Source organism: Nymphaea colorata, chromosome 6, assembly GCF_008831285.2.
Source record: "Nymphaea colorata isolate Beijing-Zhang1983 chromosome 6, ASM883128v2, whole genome shotgun sequence".
Taxonomy (NCBI): domain Eukaryota; kingdom Viridiplantae; phylum Streptophyta; class Magnoliopsida; order Nymphaeales; family Nymphaeaceae; genus Nymphaea; species Nymphaea colorata.
In genome coordinates, this window is record NC_045143.1 from 15,322,713 (window position 1) to 15,343,810 (window position 21,098).

General features: G+C 37.6%; 1 protein-coding gene across 1 annotated transcript; it reads right to left on the reverse strand.

The window, feature by feature from the left end:
* Positions 1–8,257: 8,257 nt before the first annotated feature.
* LOC116255790 (protein ACTIVITY OF BC1 COMPLEX KINASE 3, chloroplastic) lies at positions 8,258–16,844 on the reverse strand. Its single transcript, XM_031631802.2, has 7 exons — positions 16,353–16,844; positions 15,977–16,204; positions 15,019–15,354; positions 14,252–14,807; positions 11,726–11,912; positions 11,246–11,612; positions 8,258–8,682 (listed from the first exon to the last, which is right to left on the reverse strand). The coding sequence occupies exons 1-7, from the start codon at positions 16,740–16,742 to the stop codon at positions 8,557–8,559; spliced, it is 2,190 nt and encodes a 729-aa protein (XP_031487662.1). The 5' UTR covers positions 16,743–16,844; the 3' UTR covers positions 8,258–8,556.
* Between the last annotated feature and the right edge of the window lie 4,254 nt (positions 16,845–21,098).

Sequence of the window (21,098 nt, forward strand, 5' to 3'; positions counted from 1 at the left end):
TTGGGTTGGCAAGCCACATACAATACTTGCAGATTGTGCCAACTAAATCTTAAGCAATGTTGAGCTCACACCTCTACCAATTATTTGAAGCCCTTAGGAGGTGTTTGGCAATAGTAACAGTACTAACTATCCTATGAATATGCCGCAAAGATTGGGTTCAATTCATATATCAATATAACAAAATGTTCCATAAATTTATCTTAATTTGTGCTGCAGATTGTTCGAATATCAACAAAATATTCTCATTGCCAAACTGCCTGTTAGGTACAACCTTGACAACACGTTGAACCCATCTAAGCCAGCTAAGGCAAGTTATTTCTACAAAACACTTTACCTATCTCTGTTGCTTCAGCACCCCTATTGTTGGTTATAGTTATCTCTAATATTGTTTGTAGCTAACAAATGATGAGTGGTGATGTCAAAGTATTGGAAACTACAGTGATGTCAAGGTATTGGAAACTACTCATGCTTCATGTATGACTTCCTCAAGGAAAGGGATATTTTTGAAATTTAATACCTGAAGTAGAGCAATGACTTTGTAGCCTGTAAGATAATTTGATGCATAGTAGGTAGTGTAGTAGTTGAGTCCAAGAAAATCAAAGGACCCTTTTTTGCTTCCTCCCTTGTGAATCTTGGGAGGCGGCTCCCCACAAGTGACCTCATACTCGGTGGATAATCACCCTTGGTCAATGGATCCATGAACCTGCATATGTATATAATCGCAATAAAGTCCTTAGAACCATGAAAGTTCTATCGGCATTCTTTTGGCTTGCATGTCTCTAGTTCAGCAATGGCCTGAAGCTCAAGAATATTTTCAAATCATTAAGATCATAATCAGATCAAGTTGCCATTTTGAACTTTCCGTGCACCCTCACATTGTGCATGTGAGGATATTTTCATCTGTCTTAAAAAAAAAAAAAAATTCCTTTCCATTTTTGTCTTTACAAATGAGAGATCTAGCTTTTCCTAATGAAGGGTGTTTTGTCATTTAGGGCCCCAAACAACAACTTAGGTGTTCGGGACTGAACATAAAACTGGTTCAACATTGAGTAGGCTTTCTTTGCACGTGGTCGATGCATGGCCTCGTGCATTATCATTTATTGAGGGAATTTTCATCTTTTTAAAAATGTAACTTTTAGCTTTATGGCTATGTCCTTAAAAGGGAGACGCTTTTTCGTTTTCCCTTTTTTCGTAAAGGGGTAGTGGGGTCTTTTGTCCCGACCATTCGCTTCAATGCATGGCCCGCATTGCTTCTCCGCCTGTTTGCATGGGAAAAGAGAAAAAAGAGAAAGAGAGAGAGAGTACATAGTTAATTACCATCCGAACATGAAATCAAGTGCTCGTTGTGCTGCCATGCGGTTGGACGCAGAAGTTGAATATGTAATGAACCAGTTGCTCGCCAATGTAACACCTATTTCTCCCTTCTGTTCTCCCTGCCCCTGCTTGCAGCCATGTACATCCATCAAACAAAAAAAATTATATCTTTTCTCTTCTATCGATTGACGTCATTCTATTGTTATCACGAAATATGATATGCAGCTTATAACACTTTGCATCTGCAGGCCGTGAACTTCACAAATAACAAAAAGATTAGGCCGCATAGAAAGCTCATATATATGACAATGACATGCATATAAGCAGGTGGCTTACGTCTGCCGTTAATGAGAGTTCTACATATGTCTCGGAACTTGTCAAGTAATGACATGCACGTGGCTTACGTCTGCCGTTAATGAGAGTTCTACATATGTCTCGGAACTTGTCAAGTTTCTCTGTGGAGGCAAAGCTACAAAATTTTGGCTACGGGGTACTAGCCCGCCTCTAACCTAGTAGGATGAATCCGCATTAACCTAAGTATGGTGTGGACACAATGTATGGCTGAACCCAAGCGCAGCTCAGTCGCAATAAAATATTTTTAAGGGCTGGCATGGGCAGTGGCCCACACCAGCCCCACTCCGCTACTTTTCCACATGAAGACCATAGCAGATTACGCGTTTGGGGAAAAACACATTAACAGAAGCACTGTTTTGGTTCTCAACGTTACAAAAATAGCCCTACTGTTTGTACAAAAAAGTCTCTCTAATGAGGGACAAGATGAGAAAACAAAAAGCTCATTTTCTCTTCCAAGGGGACAACATGATGCTCAGGGTGAGCATGCCGAGTTCTTTTTTTAAGGGTGCTTACTATAATTTTCAAATTTTACAAGGGCTAAAATAGATTTCATATGTAAAATTTTAATTTTCAAAATCTCGCTATAGGGGTAGGGACTACTAGAGATGTCAAGACTCTAATCAGATATATCATTTACTATTTCCACTTTTTCGGATGTCTATATATTAAGATTTGAATTCATATTCAAATTTGGGTGAAGTGAAATCAATAACATGTCCGAATCCAAAATCCAAATTCATAATATAAATCCAATTTGTAGATTAACAACAGAATTTGAACCCGATTTTCAAGCCAATCGTAAACCATATTATAAACATTGAGTAGAGGACATTTATTAAAACTATATCTGGCCTAAATCCAAATCCATCAATATTTACTTAAATTCAAATTAAAATCTGAATCCGATCGGATGTCATTGCTTATATCGCAATTCAATCTGAATTCTTAATCAGATGTCAAAATTTATTTCTCATATCCTATTTTGTTAAATGCAGTTCAATCAGGCATTAGATCTAAGTCAACATCCCTAGGGACCATAGCCAGCCCGGCCCCTAGCTCTACTCTACCTCCGATGCAATGGCTTGTAAGCGGACGAACACATGAATACTATATTCGACCCTAAACACTAGTCACCATGCTCTACACTTACATAGGCGCTACTTAATTCCAAATTCACCCCATGCATTAGTTTATTTTCTATATGTTCATTCCTTATCTATTTAGTGGAAAGGAGTTCCCCAGCCCGATTGGATTCGCATGGAGAAGGTCACATGGATCCCCTACTACTACTACTACTACTACTATTATTATTATTATTATTTACAAATTCATTTTTTTAGTAAGAAGTTATATTTTTCTTTCTCATATTGGAAAACCTTAGAAAAATGAATTACAAATATATTTTCTGTTCAAGTAATAATTGAGGAAATATATATAAAAGGAAGTTTAGGCGAATGAACAAGTGATATCGAAGGGCTGTGAACTTAAATACCTTGTATTTGTCCTTGTAAAACTTGACTGCACTAGCATGGGAGAGCAGAAAGTTATGGGCAACTACATAGGGCTTCGTCCCAGAATTTAAGGCAAGGCAGTCCCCCCAAACCTTGGTGCACCGGCCAGGTGGGCAAATGCCCCTAACGTATCCACCGTAAGTGTATGAATAAGGCTCGTTGAGTGTGATCCAACTTTTCACTCTATCTCCAAACTCTTTTAAGCATATATCCACAAAATTTGTGAAATGTTCGCTGCAAGTGATCACAATATAATTATGTTAAGCTAAATCTTTTAAGTTTTTATTGTTTTAACTTGACTCTACAAATCTTCCAACACAAAGCTGTTATGTTATGAGACAGACTTCCTTCATTTGTAGAGTGAATAAGAAAAGTATTTTATCCTGTGGTCCTACTTTCTAACAAGAGAACTCAAGATGCTACCTTTCTTCCTATCTCCCATGGTCAAGCCGGCAATAGTCTTTATTCCCTTATTAACAAAGAATAGAAGAATTGACTGTACAAATATGAGAATTTTTAAGTATGATACAGTTATTTTCTCTAGGTGTTCAAGGGAATCGAACCCTATTGGGAGCCATATTAAATAGTCTGTAGTTGACCCGCCCTTACACGCTGTTTGGCTGGAGGGAAAGGAAGGGAAAGGAAAGAAAAAAACAATCAATTCTTTGTTTGGTTGATTAATTAAAAAGAAGATAAATGAAAGAAAAGTAAAAAGTTTGTTTGGTTGTAAATGAATGGAAAGGAAATGGAGGAAAAGGCTTTGCTCTGATGTAAATCTAATCCCTCTCAAATTGAAGGGATTGGGAAAGAAAGAAAAAGTCTATCCCTTTTTACCATATATACAATTTCCACGTGCCTGCAGAAGAAACATCAACCGACCTTGTGTGGCTCTTTCTCTCCCTCCTCACCGCTGGTCAATACTCCAATGGGCGCCAGGTCTGTCTCTCTCTCTCTCTTCCCTGCCATTGCTCGAGACTTGGATTGTAATCTTCTCCATTGAGACCATACCGACGTCGCTGTTTCAGCCCGCATCATCTCTAGGCATTTTACAAGGACTCAGTCTTCATTATCTTCTGCTGATCAGTTTGACCATCCAGCAACTCCTAAACTGATTGCTCTTTCATATACAATTTTTTTTATCAGATTTATTACTATAGAATGAAATGTCGAGCGTAAGTGTTGTTCCACTTTTATTGAATCAGGAAATCAAATTAAAAGTAATTTTATTTAAACGATAAATTTTTTAATGTTAGGAGTATTATTTTAAAGTATTATAAATTTTATTCTTTCCTTTCCTTTACAAGCTTTATAATCACCTGTTTCTTTTACTTTCCATTACATTCCTTCTTTCACATTTCCTTTCCCTCTCTTCCCTTTCCACCCCTCCCTTTCCTTCCATCCAAACAAAGCGTTAATCTACCGAGAACCCTATGTAACATAATGCCTTTGCAAGAAGTTGCACAGCTACAAAGTAGACACTAATTTAAAAAATCATGAACCATTTAAAATATACATCAAAATGATTGAAGGGCACCATATATAAATAAAGAAACACTTGATATGCATCTTGTACATAAATATGCAAGTGTTTGGAGTCAATATGTAAATAAAAAAAGAGCAATTTTGTGTGAGCAACTGCCTGCACAGCACACATGTGGGTTCCCCTTCTCTGAAGCAAAGTGTCATGATGGGGCCATTGTAGATCAAGTTTTGTAATATTAGAACTACCTCTTAGGGCCCGTTTGATGGCCACAAACAAAGTTGAAGAAAAATCAAATGGATTAAAACCCATCGATTGGTTACCAAGAAGTAAATGTTCATGGATAAAATTTTTTGTCCTCTGACGGGCAAGGGATTAAAATCTCTGAAATAACGTCCACCACGTGATTAAACTGGATAAAAATCTACCTGGAAAAAAGAAAAATGACCGTGGCAAAATGCCTCAACAGAATAGTTAGCTGTAGCGAAAACGTCATCACATGGTTGAGATCGGTTTAACATTACTGGCTCAAGCAAAAGATGTTGTTGCATGTTTCATAAAATGCCTTCATAATGCAATCTATATTGTCAACCATCTACCAATGCTCAGTCTAAGACAATGACCACCCTGTGATCTCATGTTTCATCCATATCCTGATTATAGTTAATTAAGGGTATTTGGTGTGAATGGTTATCCTCCGCTCACTAATTACAACTCACACAAGATGGAACCAAAAAGGAGACCATGCATCATTATGGATTATGGAAGAAAACACAAGGGCCATTGTTATGAACATTCTGTGAAGAAAATTTATATCTCACGTCATATTTACTTTTATGAAACTTTGAAGCATCAACGATTATTATCTAATCGGATCTGTCTAGTTGGGAAGTGTCATTCAAATGCAACTCAAATCCGTCCCTGATGAAATCAGTATTGAAGATGCTGATGTTTGAAGCAATAATCATGGCCAAGTTGCCTCATTACCTCCTAGTATTGAGCATAATCAGTCAATCAGTGAGAACATCTTCCACTCAAACAAGCAATACTCAGAATGCATCTGCGGACCATGCTAATGGCGGTGGTGAAGTTTCATTAGAGTTCTATTTTCTCCTCCAACAAAGAACATGCACCATATGGTAACAAGAACGACTGGCTCCTTAAAGTCCAAAAAGTTTGTGGTTGAACACTCCAGTAATTCATGTTTGGAGGAGGTGGAGCCAATGTCATATGTTAAGGCATCAAACCAACGTAAGTGGCGAGATGCTATGGATCATGAATTTCATGCTTTAATGCATAATGAGACGAGACTAGGCACTTGGTTCCACCACAGGATGCAAGTGTTGATTATGGAGAGACATTCAACCCAGCAACAAAGCCTATTACAATTGGAGCTTTGTTAGATTTAGCCACAAAACATAGTTGGCATCAGCTAGATTTTGACAATGAATTTTTAAATGGGCTTCTAGACAAAGATGTGTTTATGAGACAACCTAGATGTGTTTAGGAAACAACCCAAAGGCTAGGAAAGTCCACAATATCCTGAATATGTACGCAAACCTGACAAAGTCATTTGTGGACTCAAAGAGGCACCGTGTGCATGGTATAATCGCTTAAGTAAATACTTGGAAAGCATTGGATTTAGAATGATTCAGTCAGATATTTCACTATTTATTTTTGCAACGAAGTCGGTACAATTTTATGTTCTAGTATACGTTGATAATATTCTTGTCGCAGGTCCATGTAAAGCAGTGTTTGCTGTAGAGGAATACAATTTAAAATCCTTTTCCTTGAGCTACTACGAATTTCTAGGGCATCAAATACATCATTAGGAACTCTATTCCTCCAATTTGAACTCCGTCCACATTTCCATCCTCAAGCATTTGGTAACAAGAACTGTGTTATTGTCTCAAGAACCTACCTTAAATGTTCGAGACAGATTCATTGAACATTGGTCCCAGTTCTTTATGAACCTAAACAAAACACTGTGTAGTGTTTCAAGAATATATCTAAAATATTCATTCATTGAACATTGGACCTAGTCTTTTATGAACATACCCAATATTTAAAACAGATTCATGGAACAAGAATGCAACAAGAATGCAGGATTCGTGTTACCAAATGCCCCTCTGCAACTACCATTCAACATGAATTAACATTACCTCCCTAGCAGCCACATATAGCTGATCAAAGGAAAATTTTGGGCATCTTCTCATAGATGTCTTTTGGGATTGCAATCTTCGGTTGATCACTTGGGGCCAGTTTGATGGCACAGACAAAAATCCATGGATTGAAGTCTATGGATGAGAATCCAAGAGATAAAAATCCATGTGCTGATTTTTTGTCCGTGCATGTTGAGCATAGACAAAAATCCATGGATAGATGTCCATGACTTGACGAAGCAGGATAAAATTTCAAGAATAAAAAATTAAACCGTTGCCTGAAACATGTACAGTTTACAATGTGTGAAGAAATGCCATCTAAACAAAACGCCATTTCCTGGTAAACCAGACAAGCAAACTGATAAAAAAAATCATACAAGCTGTTGAACGAGAAAAATTACTTACTCACCCAAACTTAAAGCATCACAAAGCATTGTCAGTAAGCAAACTGATAGAAAACCTCTCAAGCTCCTTAAAATAACATAAAACCTAAACATGTTCACCTTCATACACATCCTCTAAGTATCTGATCATATCCAAGTGACTGAGTATAACAATGAGTGCACCTAGCAATCAACCATCTATAACTCAGCTAGATGGAAATACGCTACTATAACAGTTTGAAAAATATAATGTCAAAGGAGTACCAATCGTTTGACTAGCCAAACTCAGACAGAACATAAAACGTAGAACGAACATCAGATTACCAATTTTTCACAGCTAAAGCCTAGCAGGGTTGCGTCTAGAATATGGCCCCCTCAATCTAGTCGCATGTCAGAGGCTGGAACTACTAGACATACTACCGTGTAGTCTTACTCCGTCCAAAACGGAAGAAAATCAGGTTAGATCAGTTTTAGATGTATGCATTAGTAAATCTGAAAGAAAAATCCAAATTCCAAGAAAAAATAGTAATAATTATAGTGTGAACTAGCAGAAACAAGCTAGCTGATAAGCATCATTTGGATTTATCCATTGGAAGAGCTTAGGATCGACGTAGGAATCAAATTCTGATAGGTGACCGTGTGCTCTTACCAGTAACCTGTGTTAAACCTTGAAAAAATAGTAATAATTATACTGTGAACTAGCAGAAACAAGCTAGCTGGATCAGCATAATTTGGATTTACCCATTGGAAGAGCTTAGGATTGACGTAGGAACCAAATTCTGATAGGTGACCGTATGCTCATACCAGTAACCTGTGTTAAACCTTATAGAACTCAATCCGCTACCCGTTTCAGCTACTCGAGATGTAATAGAAATGCAAATAAGTTCAGGAAGCAGACAGATTTAAACTCTCAACCTGGATCCCCCACTCCGAAATTACGATCACAAACAGAGCACAGTGTGGAACGTCCCAATATGTTCATCGAGTAATCTTTTTGTATGCGTTCTATTCTCAAGGACTTTGTGTGTGCTCATCCACTCCACACTCCAGAGAGAAAGGTAAACTCCCAAGTGTTACATTATCCGGTAAGGCTGAACTAAAAAACAACCAAACGGTAAAAGGAACAGCTTCCATGTTCTTCAGAAGGAACCCTGTTCAAGGTTCCTTAGAACAGATTTTATATATCTTGAACTTAATTCAGGATTAGAGTCACCAGACATGCCAATACACAAGTATCGGCCAACCCGATGTGAGATCATCGAATAAATAATCAGCAAACAAAAAGAATGGGAACTCTCCTATACATATTGTACAAAAATATGACATCAAGGGCTGAAAGTATCCCACATCTCTCATGATGGATTTGCAGGAAGAGTTGGAGGACGAAGAAGTTGTTGCAGTAATCGTGCAGCCAGACGCTGGGTTACACCTTGAACTATAACACCACCAAGTACACGAGCTTCAGGTTCTTGAAGAATCTGTTCATCCACAGTTCAAGTAAGTTTCTTCAAAATTACATAAGCAATGGGTCCTAGTAGAACTTGTCTCCAACTTCGATTGAACAGTATCATTCTTGAGGGGAACTTTATACAAGCTAGCAGAAAAGTCTGGGCCCTGAGCTATTATCACAGCGCTGCCAGGCACGAATGCATCATATTGCAAACCACATATATACACAAACTCAAATAAAATGACTGATCCATATCGCTACTTTATTGTCAACAAATGTGTAAAAAAAATATTATCTGATTCCTAAGCATCCGTTCTGACAAATTCTGTTCACATGAACTAGCAGAAATAAGCAATCATACAACCAAAAAAATAGAATCAGGAATTTTCATGGATACAGATGCTTGCTAAAAGCTTGTACGTAATTAAATTGGCATCCATGCTCAAGCTTAATAAGGTGACCAAGCTGATAAAATTCAAGATCATGTCAGGTCATCTAAAAATTTGATAAGCATAAACAGCTTGGGTGTCATAATCTAACGTTTCTGCCATAGGAGTCACATATTAAAAATTACATTGGCATCCAAAACAAAGGGAACCTAAGTAACACTGACTCTCTATGTCACATGGGTGCGGGTTAAGTACCGGTACGGGTACGGTGATACGGGTTCTGGTACGGTAATTTCGAAAATTGTGGGTATGCGGGTATGGAAAATCTTTAAATTCTAAAAAATGATAAAATGAAAAAAAAAACATTAATAGTTCACAAGTGTAATCCCATAAAAAGATGCAAAACAAAAAATATATAATGAACAGAAAAATTCAAAGAATAAAACAATAAGTAATAACAATAAGTAATCAGCAGTTATAGAAAAGTGAGAAAACCGATCACGATCAGCTGATCACTCTTCATTTAGGCTTGTGCATAAGCTTGGCTGATCGGCAGCATCATTTTTTTTGGTTGATGAAGGGAATTGAAAGAAATAGCTGATAGATTTATCAAATTTTTAATCAAAAGTGGCAGCAACCAAACAAAACTGGCAGCCGAAATAGCCGATAGAAATGAAATGCAACCAAACAAAAGTGGCAGCAACAGATAAACACACAAAATCAAACAAAACATCAAAACGTATATAAATATATAGATTTATGGTTCAATCTTCAAACAGAAACATCCCCAAATCAAAGAAACGAAAAAAACCCAAATAAAAAAAACGGAACCCTAAGTTGTAATAGTGAAACTTACCTGGCTGCCGCCGTGCACCCCCGGACGTGGCCGTCGGTCGCAGGACGTCATCGCCACCACCAGCCATCGCTCTACTGTGGAACAACGGCAGTCGGGGTCGAGCTGAAGAGCCCGACCTTTCGTAACATAAAAATGATGGTTGAGCTGAAGAGCTCGACCTTTCGTAACATAAAAATGATGGTTTTTTATCGTTTGGATCGGGTCTGACCCAAACCCGATCCAACCCGTACCCAACATTCTCGCCATACCTGGTTCCACGTACCAGCGTACCGGAGTGGGTACATGGGACCCGTGTGACATAGATGACTCTTCAAAATGGTTGCTGCACCTTAGTGGTGTTGGATGCAGCAACAAACAAAATAACCTTTTTTCCATTGAATCATTGATAAACCCATAGTTTGTTAACCATTAATTGCTACTTTTACTACTTGTGAACAATTTTATATATATATATATATATATATATATATATATATATATATATATATGCATGCATGTTTTTTCGGAAAATCCAACACTAGCACCTGTACCTGCACCCCACATATGTGACAGAGGGGAAGTATCAAAAAATTTATGAGTATGCCTTCTACTTTTGCAGATGACTTAGCATCAAGCTTGTCCAAGGTTGAAATTGAGAAACTCAACCTCTTGTAAACCTATGGAATCAGCATGGCCTGTGCAGTCCTAACCATGATTGGTGGTTCTATATTACTGAAGTCAAACTGACAATTTTTTTATTTTTTAAAAGCATTTTAATTGTAAGCGTAGCGGTCTTGATAGTCACCAGCTATATTATACGAAACCTTAGAAAATGGCAGGGATATAAAAGAACATTCGATTTTTTTTTTCATATTAAGTAAATCTAAGATATACATAAATTGGTTTTCTTTATGAGTTTAATCTGAAGATCCACACTTAAATGTATGCATCATTTAGGAGCAGGCAACAGTCTTGCATCACATGCAGCAAGTTTTGCCAAGCAATTCTATGAAAGCCTGTCACCAACTTGATTGGTTAATAGATCATAAACAGCCAGGTTCAATAGATAACTGACAAGATGGTTTACGTTTGGCTTTAACTTTTGTATTGTCTCATGCTGCTCAAAGAAGAATACTTCTGCATTATTATGTTAAGAAACTGAGTACACTGCTGCTGCTATTGGATGAAGTGCACGCAAGAAGATTTGTGTTTGATGCAAATTATGCAATAGGTGCATCATAATGCCAAGAAAAGGAAAAATAATGCACTTGTTCTTGATGCAGAGAATCAAAGATACATTAGATGAAATCTACCTATACATCATGAAAGAAACTGAAACAACAGAGGGAAAATTAAGTAGAATTCACCTGTAAAAGTGGCTGCAAAAGAGAAGGATCAAAATCATTTGAAGACCTCAGAAGGCTCCATATCCTGAAGACTTGGTCTCGAAGTTCCAGCATCATTTCCAATTCATTTTCACTCATCTGAAGGGGGCTAACTGTACTACCATTAGCAATTAGAGTCCTCATAACTTGAGGAATGGAGTTGTATGTGTCGTATGCTGTCCCGATTGCTATAGCTTCAGCAACACGAGTTGCCTCTTTAGTCACTAAAGTTCTAAGATCTTGACCATTAGGACCTAACAACAGCTTCAATACCGGTTGCAAGGCATCTTTTGCAGTAAAATCTTTGTCCTTACGCCCCTGTACAAGTAGGTTCTCAAGCCTGTTCCACCTGCAAAAAAAAGTGAAGCCAATTTAGGCAAATTTGCACGATCGATATACCCAGGGATTTACTATGATAAACAGTCTTAAAAGAAGCATTGTCAATGAAATAACAAAACTTGCCTGAATTTACCATCCTTGAACAGCAACTCAATTAATGCATCTCTCAGGTACGGACTTGGATCAGTAAGAAGCCTCTTAGCAAAATAAGGATATGAAGCAGCAAGGACTTTAAAATTTGGATCAGCATAAAGAGCTAATCCTTCTAGGACTGTAAGCGACCTCAATATCAATGCATAATATGCTGGAACTGTGATAACCATGAAAAAGCTTGGTATTAGGAGGACAACTAGAAAAAAAATATGAAACAAGAAAACTAGTAATCATTTTATAGATGCTTAGTGAATTAAACCCGACCCAAAGTGGTACAAAGGATTAAACATATCGACCACAATAAAATGAACATTCTAGGAAAACAATTTGAACCACCAATTAAGAAAAAGATACACAGGATGCAGATTTGTAGTTTAGAATTGCTGGATCTCAACATATAACCACCAGCCAAGATCCTTTTGACTATGTCAATTGCCATACTGCCATTTCCATGCTGACACTCCTGCATTTTAGGATCAACTTTTTTCTCAATTGATAAACCTCTCCATCCTCTCTATGGAATGAACAAGGAGTATAGACAAGAGCTTACAGTAAGTGAAGTACAGCCAAGATCTAGCTCATGGAAAGCATGAGCTACACACTCGAGCTTAAGTTGGCTGGCTTATATATTTTAATTCTAAAAAAAATAGAACTCAGAATGCATGTCCTGGGTTCTTGCCTCCAACTACGTTATTTAAAAAGTAAGTGCAGTACAAAGTTGTAAGTATTCGAAATTATGTTCCCTTAACGTCCACAATGACATAAAATGTATTTATACTCGGTATCAGTTGGATAAAGAAAATTAAGAGAAGAAACAGAAAAGGAATTAGTTTTTAATTTAGTTTTAAATTTTAATCGATTTAGAGTGGAAATGTTCTAATCAGCTCGTTGTCTGGCCAGTTTCTGGACAGCAGGGTCGTTCTGACAATTTTGACTTGATCTGAAGGATTTTCCAGATCAAAATTAGTGTGTAGTAAGCTAATAAGGTCTAGATTAATGTATCTAATCTGAAAGTTTTGGTTTTATATTCGGTGTTCATTTTCTGTTTCTGTTAGGCCTCTTAAGTAGCAGATTTCTGTTTGGTTATTTCCCGTTGGAGGCAGACTTAACTTTTGTTTTATTCCAGTTAGTAATTAGAGTTTCATTTGTTGTTTTCTGTTTTCTGAGAGTTATTACTTATTGGGTTGTATTGCACTAGGTCGTTGGGTTTGTATGATCTTATATCTGTTGTAGGTATATGTTGTCTGTTCTCATTTCGGGTAAGCAGGTCATTAGTTATTAGTTTTCTTCAACTGATTAGAGATAGTCTAACTTCAGTTTTTATTTTATATCTTGCTGTAAATCTCCATAGTTCTTTTGAAAGCTAGTTGGCTCCCTGTTTATTGAGATTTCCAGCAGAATTTATCAGGTTATAATGGGACAGCTTAGTAATTATGCTATATGTATCCCATTAGGTAAATACTCTAAGGAGTATAGGATATTATTTGTTCTCGTTTGTAGTGTGGTTCATGTTTTTCTTAGTGCATGTGTGTTGGCCTTGAGGGGTAACCACCAATATCAAGTGAAGAGCAGCCTAAGGTGGAGTTTCTGGATGTTGGTGGCCCCTTGAACCTGGATCTGGAAACAAGAGCAGACAAAATCTTTCGAGCATGGTGTAGGATTTTCTAGTTGCTGCTTGTTTAATTCCACATTGTAATTAATTTTTATTTCGACAAACTTATTGTATAGATAGTTGGTCTCTTTTTATTATTTTCCAGACTTTTTTATTAGCTTAACTTAACAAAAGTGCATTTTCTTTTTGTGTTTGAGTAAATTATTTACTCAACTTATCGCCATTCTCCCATTTTATGAGAATTCATCCTGATTCATTTCTCTATTTGAACAGGATAACTGGTTTATACTTTGGTGCATGGTTCAAAGTTCAAGCTTATTTTCTTACAATCATGTTTTCAAAGGAGTTGCATTGAATCTTATTTATTTTTATTAAATTTATTTTTTGTATTGTTTACAATATTGATAGTCATAGACTCATCTTTTTCATTGAGAAAAACTTATGTTTTCCATTAGTTCCAACAGTTAATATGTTAGTTTACTGGCTTCTATTTCCTAGACCGCCTAAAGCACCTAATCTTGCCTAAACTCTACAGTCAACCTACCAAGGCCCAAAAGAAAAATTAAGGCCTTCATAGCGAAGAAAAATGGCTTAGAATTCAGTATGTTAATGCCCTGAAATTGCCAATGGACTTCAAACAAAGATTAACAGCATTCACATGAATCCATGAATGTGAAACAAGGGTCATTAAAACTCAAGTTCTAGTGCTACCATCAAAGACATATCTGCACAAGCTAAAAGAAACCACTCCAATGTAGCCAAATAAATAGACCTGGGGCAAAATAAAGAACAAGACATTTATTGTAGCTAAAAGGAGCTAGAAATCATGAATTGCAGTTAGACTTTTTCATTTGTCTGTATATTGCAGGGAGATCAAGACATACCATCAAATGGATATTGGTAAAGAACAGCTCCCAAGCCATCCACGATTGTCTTAAAATTCAGCTCACTAACAGTTGAATTGAGAGCATCATCAAAGAAGTTCTTCAGTGCAGGCACTATTGGGGAAACATCTACTTCAGGAGACAAGAAGTCTAAAGCGTAATAGTCACGGGCCATAGCTTCATAATCCCGATTAACCATATGGACAACATGGCCAATAATAGCAAATCTTGCTTCTTCTGGGGTCTCGCTCATCATCCCAAAATCAAGGAAAGCAAGTTTCCCTTCAGGTGTTGCCAAAAGATTACCAGGATGAGGATCTGCATGAAAATATCCAAATTCAAGTAACTGCCTGAGACTGCATTGTATGCCAGTATTCACCAAATTCAAAAGCTTCATCCCTTGCCGTTCAATTTCTTCTTGCTCGTTTAATTTGACTCCGTCCACCCAATCCATTGTCAGCACTTTTGCACTGGTGTAGTCCCAGAAAACATCTGGCACAAGTATGTCCTCCTTATCTGCATATAACTTTTTGAATCTACGTGCATTTTGTCCTTCCTGTTCAACAGAGCTGCTTTATCTTAGACTAACATGTCCACTTAATTAGGATAAAATAACTACTTTCAGTGAAGATGACTATCAGATTCTGCAAATATTGTAGGAGGTTCATCTTAACTTTTTTTTTGCCACATATGGACTACCATCTCCTATAGAAGATAGCAAAATCTAGAACAAGACAAAGGAACGATTGCTTGATGATCACATCTACCTGCACATAGTTAAGCTCCTGATAAACTCTTCTTGCAAACTCATCAATAAGTGCAACAACATCACTGGTGATAATGTCCACGTATTTGTTTATAAGAAAGCCCAGGTTTCTCAGCAGGTAGAAGTCAAGTCCTACTGCTTCCTCGATATTGGGTCTTTGCACCTTGACAGCAACAGTTTGTCCGGAATATCTAAGTTGAGCTTTGTAAACTTGACCCAAACTCGCGGCAGCAATTGGAGACGGAGAGATGAGTGAGAAGATGGACTCGAGAGGGAGACCCAACTCTCTCTCGATACAGGAAAATGCATCAGCATCAGGAAAAGTTGGCAAAGCGTCCTGCACAGTCATCCAAAGACATTTTGTAAATGACAAGCTCTCAACACATAGGAGCATGATTGACTTCTTTCAGCAGGATATTCCTCTAAGAACAACAATAATAGAAGAAATATTCATCTCTACCGCTGGCGCAACAAGTAAAGAGCCCTGAGTTCAATGAACTGATTAGGATACTCCAATATTTTCAATACAAGGGCAGTCACCATTATCGTCAGATGCATACTAAAAATGGCACAACAACGGAAATTACGAAACAAGGTGGCACCTCCACCCGAGAACAGGCGAGCGTTTCATGCAGGATATACGCGAAGAACTTAAAACCATTGAGACACAACGGACCGGTGACTGTTCAACCTTCCGTTCAGAAATAGGAACACTCTCCGCAGGCAAAGCTTCTCAGTGGACGAGCAAAAGAAGCAGATCGTTACTATGGCAAGACGACCAGATTACTGGAGAACTACCTTTGCTTTCTCTTTTCTTTGTCTTGCACGAAGCAATATGTAGAAACTTATGTACTAGTTGATGACTTTGGTAGTGGCGGCTGCTCGGCCATTTAGAAGAAGCGCAATCGAACAAGCACCAGCACAGCTGTGCTAATTGAGGGCAAGCAGGGAAGACATACCTGAAGCTGCGAGAGCTCCTCGATATACTCGGGCGGGCAAAGATCGGGTCTGGTCGATAGACCCTGACCCACTTTGACAAATGTTGGGCCCAACCGGGTGAGGATTCCCCTCAGCTCTGCCGCCCTAAACCGCTTGTTTTCCTCCAGCCGGCCGCTCCTCTGGTCCACTACAAGCTTGAGAGCGAAAGAACCCACTGCCACGAAGATCTGTACGGTTCTCTGCACAACCTACAAACGCAAAATGGAAAGGGGTCCAACCGTATTACTTTATATGTTGCAAAGATGTGGAAGAAAAGAAAAAACTCTTGGCTAGTGATGGAATTGGGGAAGAGATTCGAGAACAGAGAAAAGGCCCTAACGACGGCGCGTAACCGACCTTGAGCGGACGGGCTCCATAATTCTGAGCTAACAGGTCGGGACTGTAAACTGTGGCGTTTGCGGCGCGGGCCATTGCCCTGGCTTCCGCCTGAAGATCTTCCTGCATTGGACCCTTGTTCTTGCCCTTCGCGACAGCAAAACGGTCGCCTTTCCCTCTTCCCATAACGCTAACCCCATCTCCGCTTCCGGATTCCGACGAAGAAGCCACTCCGCCTCTCGGCAAGATTGGTGCAGGGCTAGCTTCCACAAGAGCAGCCGCAGCGGCACCGGCCTTCCGCTTCTGTCTGCGTCGTTGGAAGCCATGGAGACGCACCACCCTGTTATCTTGATTAAGGAGGAGGCGAAGGGAGGAACCAAGAGAGGGACACAGAGACGCAGCCGCAGCCATCTTCTTCGCTTCCCTGTGGCAACCGTGCCAAAGGTGCGCCTCCTGCCCGGTATCAGAACAGTAAAAATCCGGTTTATTTGACGTTTCCCAGTTTCCTCGCTTTACGGTTTTTCGAGGGTTGAGTTGTGCCACGTGTCATGCGTGCGAGAAAGCCATTGGCGCGAAGCAACGTCTTCTGCGTGGTTTCGGTGAGATCTTTGTTTGGGGACCTTTGATTGCTCTTGCTGCCTTTCTTTTATGATTGAGTGAAAGCTTATCTCATTGCTTTGTTGTCACTTTCAAAAGGTGTGCTCAAATTTGCCTTTAGCGTGTTGCACCAAGGTGCACTTTTTAGGACTTGGGAATGCAGAAAGTGGACTTGCTTTGGTTGTTTTTATAAAAATAGAAGAAAAAAGTGTGCTCCAATTTGAGTTAAAAATGGAAAGAGTTGGATAAAACCAAATAGAAATTTTTTCGTTAATTCGATTACTTTTTGAGAGGAGAAATGTTATAGGAAAAAAATTTACTTTATTCGCTTTCTCCTTATTTTCAAATTAAATGTGGGAATGAGATATCTTTTCCAGCTACAAATTCTGAGATCATCTTTTCCAGCTACAAATTCAAGTAGTAGAAAAGTTAGTTTTCTTGGAAGAAAGGTCTCAAGTCGTTGAAAATGCTTATCAACTTTTATGAATTTTAAAATAACATATATTTTAGTTTGAGAATTTTTTTACATGCTATGCTATGTATTTATTAGTGCCCCATAGCCCTATAGTCAAAAATTTCTATCTCTGCCACTGCTCCTATCCGTTATCATGGGAAAAGTCAGGATCTTTCAAATATCGCAGCAGCCTTAGGCAGTTTTCAATTATACGTTTTCAAGTAGCTACCTGACATTTCAGATATTTGTTCATGATTTATTCTGGGCATAACTGCTCCAATTTCCAATGAAGGATGTTGAGAGGTAGGCTCCCCACCATTTATTGAGAACGAATCATATGTACATGATAAAAAAAGATGTACAAGAGTGACAAGGATGCTAAGCATCAATAGTCAGAGCTGCTAACACAACAACCCCTCACAAGTGAAACAAAAACCAGGCAAAAACAGCCTCTACCAAAGAAACAAAATTGAGCATATACGATGATCAACTAGTAGAGTGCTCCAATTTACTAAATACAAACACAAATTGCAATTAGTAAGAAAGTTAAACATCCAGTAGTAATGTTTTCAGAGCGAGAAAGTTGAAGCTATTTACACTGTTGCCTATTCTTATGTGCATAGTGACATACAGAACATTTTATAGCAAATGTACAGCTCCATCAAATTGGGTTGAGTTTGCCAAGTTACTGCAGTAGACTCCATATGTTAGAATGCCAATTCCTTTCGAGAACTCTCTTACGGCCATCACATTGAAACGAATGAAGTTGTCTCTACTTCTAATCCTATTCATGCACAGTTACTCTGGCAGACTAGAGGCCATGTGATATATAAACAGCAAAAATCTTGTCAACCATACAGCTATGTACTACAGCATTTTGCGATCATTAACCTATTAAAGTTACAGTTGATCAGAATCTTGAATTCCTTATATTCTTGATCTTGCAAGGTAACGCAAAAAAACATAGCACACTGTTAAAGTATGCGAATGCAATTGACACCCATGTACATTTGACAGTTGATATTTATGAGTGATGAAAAATTCCATTTTTCAGGTCTCCTGTGTACGGGTAGTGCACTCACACAAGCAAAGAGACATCCATATTCGTTGAACTAACATATCTACCAATATTGAGTGGACTATGGATAAGTTCTTTTGCAATTCTAATAGGAAACATTGTTTGCATTAGGCGATAGGGAAGGCCATCAAAGAATGGTGAATGGGAAATTCGGTGTGTCACACCCCAATGAAAAATCCCATCTTCCCCATTCTTGATCTCCATCAACAAGCTCTCTCTCTTTCTCTCTCTCTCTCTCTCTCTCTATATATATATATATATATATATATATATATATATAGTGTTTTTTTTGTGGTGGTGGTAGGGGGAGGACGCGTGAGGGAGGCGGTGGTTGGAAAAAGGGGGGGGAGGGGATGTTATTCGTGAGCCTCTCTTGCAAACCTAGACCTTTTTATTGGTATTGTCTTCAACTTTGTTATTGTCTACTTCTCAGCACAAAAGAGAGTATGGAAAGGAAGGGGGCAACAAAGTTGTTCAAGTGAAGTGCATTGGGCCCTCATTGAGGAAGAATATGCATGTTTTATGTTCACTTTTTTTTAATTAAATATTTTTTTCATGAAACCACAAATAAATGGACTCTATCTATGAAATCAAATAGTACCTTAGAGTGAAAAAAATATGAGCAAGACACAAGTTATAAAGTCAAGACATAAACCAAATACATTTGACACTTAGTCAGGTGTTTGTTTCAACCATTTTATTACTGAGAAGAGGGTCTCAGTAGTAAATTTGGGCACTTTGTCCAGTCAAACATTAACTAATGCACCCTTACTCGATGTTCATCAAGAACTTTCCTTTTTTTCTCGCTTTTTCCACAAAGAGTTATGTGGGGAAAATTCTCAAAGCCCTTTGACTTGTGTTACTAGAAATCTTGGATTACATTTCCACATAAAACATTAAAACACAAATGAATTCATGCTTGATTTTTTCGTGACGCATAAAACCAATCAAATCCTTACTACACATGTAAAATGTGCATTTGTATATATTAATTTATTAATGACATGTGTTAATTTCATTTTATGTCACAAGGAAATCTAATCATGCGCTTTCTTTCAAAATCTGTTTGCAAAATCACTATTTTCTTTGAAATACACACCTGCGCAACAAGCAGTAGGAACTACACTTCAGTTTGTGATAATGTGTTGAGTCATTGCAACATTTGATTTTTCAAAAACTCAACACGTTTTTCAAAAATTAACACTTAAACCGTCCATTCAATTGAATAAATGTAGTAAACATGCCTCTAACTTGTGAGAATGGGAGCGAAGTGAAGCACGAATATTAAATTTGACGACGTTTACACCCCAAAATTGATTTTGGATTTTGAAATGCATAAAAAATGAAGGTTTGTTTATAAAAATGAGCAAAAGTCACTTGCCCATTTGTACGAGGTCTGGCCATTCCCATCAACTTTATTGAGGATAAATTAGTCTCTTTGCTTTTCACATTTCAATAGCTTTAAGTGTTATCATAAATTCTATATTCATGTGTGCTTAAATTAAGTAAAATTTTCAAATACTAAAAGTGTCAAAAAAATTAAATAGGGTTTGGTATAAAATATAGTGCCTTTAGTCTAGAACTATAGATTTAAGGGTATTTTAATGAACCCAAAATGATAGTGATCTTAGAAAGATAAGTTTGAAATGTTAGAAAATAAATTGTTTAGAGAAAAGATACTTTAAAATCATTTGAATTCTTCCACCAATATTCTCATTAAAACTCAAGTGTAAAAGAGAATTTATGCTTGAGGATAATTTTGGTTTCAACTTATTTAAAAAAATATTATTGAAAAACATAGTTATAAATTGCTTGTTTTGCAAATCTTAACTTCGATTTTTCATGCTTTGTAAAAGCAAGATTTTCAATCTTTGTTTTGGAAAATAAGATCTTAAATTGAAGGGACGATGGTCATAGTTCACATTCATCATAGGGTCAAAAAAATGAGGGACGTTGTAATATTGAAAATTAAAGCAGTGTGTTGAAAAAGAGCAAATAATTTGATGTTGAAAGGAAAAAGTATCATAAAATCAAGGTGATTTGTGGTTTAGGGTGATGTATGCAGTTAATGAGTTAGCCTAGTCTACAAAGGAATGCTTGCATTTCATTTTGAATCGATTGTCATTTCCTACTGCTTCTGTTTATTTTGCTGTTGCCCTTGTCTTGTGGAGGGACCGTTTTAAGAGAGAAATGACAGCTAGGAAAGTGGAAGGAAGAGGAGCTTTTCTGGTTGCAGAAAAATGGACAGACTCTCATTTGTAAGGGCTGTAATTGTTGTTCAAAAACTGTTGATTGCATCTTTCTCTATTTGTTGTTGAACTTTTTTTAATGGTTGGAGTAATTAGGTGTTATTTTTTCTGGTTTTGTAAGCTCTCACGGCCTTGTGATTACCTTCTTTGGGTACTTCAGTTTGTTGTTCTTGTGTACATATCATTTTTTGATTTGTTTGTAAAAGAAGGGAAGGGGACCCTACTCTCTAGTAGCCTTGCATTGGAGAGTTAAAGTGAGAGAAAGAGAAAGTAAGAATAAGTAAAAGAAAGAAGTTAAAAATATAAACAAAAGATGAGTTAAAAAGAGAAGGAGGGACGAACTAAAAAGAGAGATTTTAAGACGGAGAGAAAGAAAAGGAAGCAAAGAG

Bases quoted from the DNA above. Each gene is read 5' to 3' on its own strand.
- LOC116255790 (XM_031631802.2), bottom strand. From the start codon at position 16,742: ATGGCTGCGGCTGCGTCTCTGTGTCCCTCTCTTGGTTCCTCCCTTCGC. The intron at 11,913-14,251 runs GTATGTCTTGAT...TGGTTATCACAG, and splicing joins TTACCAATATCCATTTGATG to TTCCAGCATATTATGCATTG. The intron at 8,683-11,245 runs GTGAATTCTACT...GTGGATGAACAG, and splicing joins TTTTGCAGCCACTTTTACAG to ATTCTTCAAGAACCTGAAGC.